Raw genomic sequence first — 2,558 nt, 5'->3', positions numbered from 1 at the left:
ATGAACATAGATTTGAATATCTCTTGTGCAAATGATGGAGGAGAAGCTAGTTCCAGTGTGCGAGTGGATATGGGGGAATCTAGTAAGAATCAGCATGGGGGTCCGTCTGAACAATACGAGGAAAACACTGATGAGTTTATTAGCTATCATGATGAAAGTGATTCCGGTGCCGAATCTGAAGATCCGGTCGATGGCGAAGATGGTGAAGATTTCTCTCATTCACACAAATTTGATTCTGTTGAAGATTGCGACACAGCAGCAGGTGCATGTTCTGTTCAAGTGTCGAGAAATTTAGTGGAAAGTATGCTAAATGTTGGATGTTATGTTGACACCTTGGACGAGGTCCATGTGCTGTATCGGGAGTACGGAAGATTGTCGGGTTTTTCTGTTAGAAAAGGAAATCAATCTTATTTCCTCAACTCTAGCAGCGTACGTGCAAAGATCTACCATTGTTCATGTGAGGGCTATCCTGACAATAAGTGTTCCATTGGTAAAGTCCCGGTATGCAAAAAACAGTCGTATAGGTGCAATTGCAAGGCGAAGCTCCGTGTTGCTCGAGATGATTTTGACTCACGATGGAAGGTGACCATTTTTTATAACGAGCACAACCACAAATTGCTTGACCCTAGTGAGAGTTACCTACTTCGTTCAGCACGCAATATGTCGCAATCGAAGAAAACATTGCTCCTTGCTTTGACGTCCAACGGTATTGGTGTAAGTCGTGCCTATGGGTTTATGGAGAATGAAGCCGGTGGTCGTGCACATATAGGATTTCTACGCAAAGATGTGTACAATGAGCTGGATAGAGACCGTAGGAAAATGTATAAAGTTGCAAATTCAGATGTGAACAAGTTGATTGAGTACTTCACGGACAAAGGTTTGGGCGATCCTTCTTTCTATTGGAAGGTGAAGGTTGGTGATGATGGAAGGCTTAATAATTTGTTTTTCCGTGATACAAGGTGTCTGATAGACTACCAACATTTTGGCGACGTTGTCTCTATTGATGCCACGTATAAGACTAACAAGTACGATCTGGTATGTGTTCCTATAATAGGGATTAACCACCATCGTACTAATGTGCTCTTTGCTATGGCTTTTTTGTCGAATGAGAAAACGGAATCCTATGAATGGTTGTTTTCTACTTTTCTTGAATCCATGTATCACAGGGAGCCGACAGTAATTTTCTCGGACCAAGATCAAGCACTCATGAATGGAGTGGACAACACATTTCGCGAAGCATGTCACAGGTTGTGTCAGTGGCATATCAATAAGAATGCAGGGAAGCAGTTTGGAACGTTGAACCACAACAAGCATTTTAAGAGCATGTGGTACCGTTGTATGAATGGATGCGAGAACGAGGAAGAGTTCGAGGCTAGCTGGAAATCTATGACCGAAGAGTTCAATTTATTGGAAAATAGGTGGTTTAAGAACATGTATAGCCTTCGGAAGCGATGGTCATCGGCCTTCACGCTAGACAAATTTTGTGGTGGGTTGCATGCAACGTCTAGAAGTGAGGTAACAAACAAGGTGATCAAAGAACTGTGTTGCAGTACCTCAACGGTGTATGAATTTGTACTTGGCTTGAGAAGATGCAAAAAAATTGGCGTACGCGCGAGTTTGAGGAGGACGCGTTGTGTCGGGGTATGCCGGGTATGTTTGTCCAACGTAGCGGCATTATGTTGCAGCTTGGTGAGCTTTGTACTAGAACTATTTTCAAGATGCTTGAGTCTCAAGTGCTGCAATCGATAACCGTGAAGATGACCGAGGAACCACCTGACTTAAATGTCGAACTTTCAGTTTTCAAGGTATTTTCTTCATCCGCTATGAATGGTTATAGGGTTGTGATGATAAATCAGGAAACAAAGCGGGGTATGTCTTCATGTCATATGTGGGAGACGGAAGGTATTATTTGTCGGCATTTATTAGTATACTTTCATTTGAATTTGGATAGAATCCCGGATGAAATGGTTTTGAATCGTTGGCGGCGTGACTCGAAGGAGCGTATACCATTAAAGGAACGGGTTATCGGATGTGCCGGGCCTAACAAGTTCTCGAATATGGTTTTTGTTAATCACAACGCCAAGCGTGTTTATGACTTGTTGAGCGATTGCAAGGATAATGAGACTTGTAGGGATGCAGTCAATGATTATATTGGCACAATGATAGGAGTTGTTCGTAGCATGATGAAGGGGTCGAAGACTGAGACTAAAGAGACCTTGCATCGCCCCATCCGAAATCCAATTGTAAAGAGGAAACGAAATTCCCGACGGAAGATGTGTAGTAGTATGTGGGAACAAGGAGGCCGAGCCAATAATCACTCATCATACGGTACTGATATATATTTGGAAGTTGTAATTTTATATTTTGATCCACACAAGCTAATTTCATGTTTATATATTTGGCAGTTGTAGTTTTATATTTTGATACACACAAGCTAACTTCATATTTTTTGTTGTTGTTTAGATGACGATGATGATTCACACAGAAGTAATTTTGGGTTCATCAATTCTGGAATGGAGCATGGCATCACATCCCCTGATCGTTTCTCAATGGATTAG

The 2,558-nt window shown here is 41.9% G+C and overlaps 1 protein-coding gene across 1 annotated transcript; it reads left to right on the top strand.

The window, feature by feature from the left end:
• On the top strand, nucleotides 1-2,558 carry LOC130998286 (protein FAR1-RELATED SEQUENCE 5-like). The gene is made up of 4 exons (XM_057923717.1): nucleotides 1-1,515; nucleotides 1,838-1,902; nucleotides 1,952-2,328; nucleotides 2,464-2,558. The coding sequence occupies exons 1-4, from the start codon at nucleotides 1-3 to the stop codon at nucleotides 2,556-2,558; spliced, it is 2,052 nt and encodes a 683-aa protein (XP_057779700.1).

The sequence above is a fragment of the Salvia miltiorrhiza genome, chromosome 8 (genome assembly GCF_028751815.1).
Source record: "Salvia miltiorrhiza cultivar Shanhuang (shh) chromosome 8, IMPLAD_Smil_shh, whole genome shotgun sequence".
In the NCBI taxonomy this organism is placed as follows: domain Eukaryota; kingdom Viridiplantae; phylum Streptophyta; class Magnoliopsida; order Lamiales; family Lamiaceae; genus Salvia; species Salvia miltiorrhiza.
Note: the sequence above shows the minus strand (reverse complement) of the source record. Positions and strands in the feature narration are given on the sequence as shown.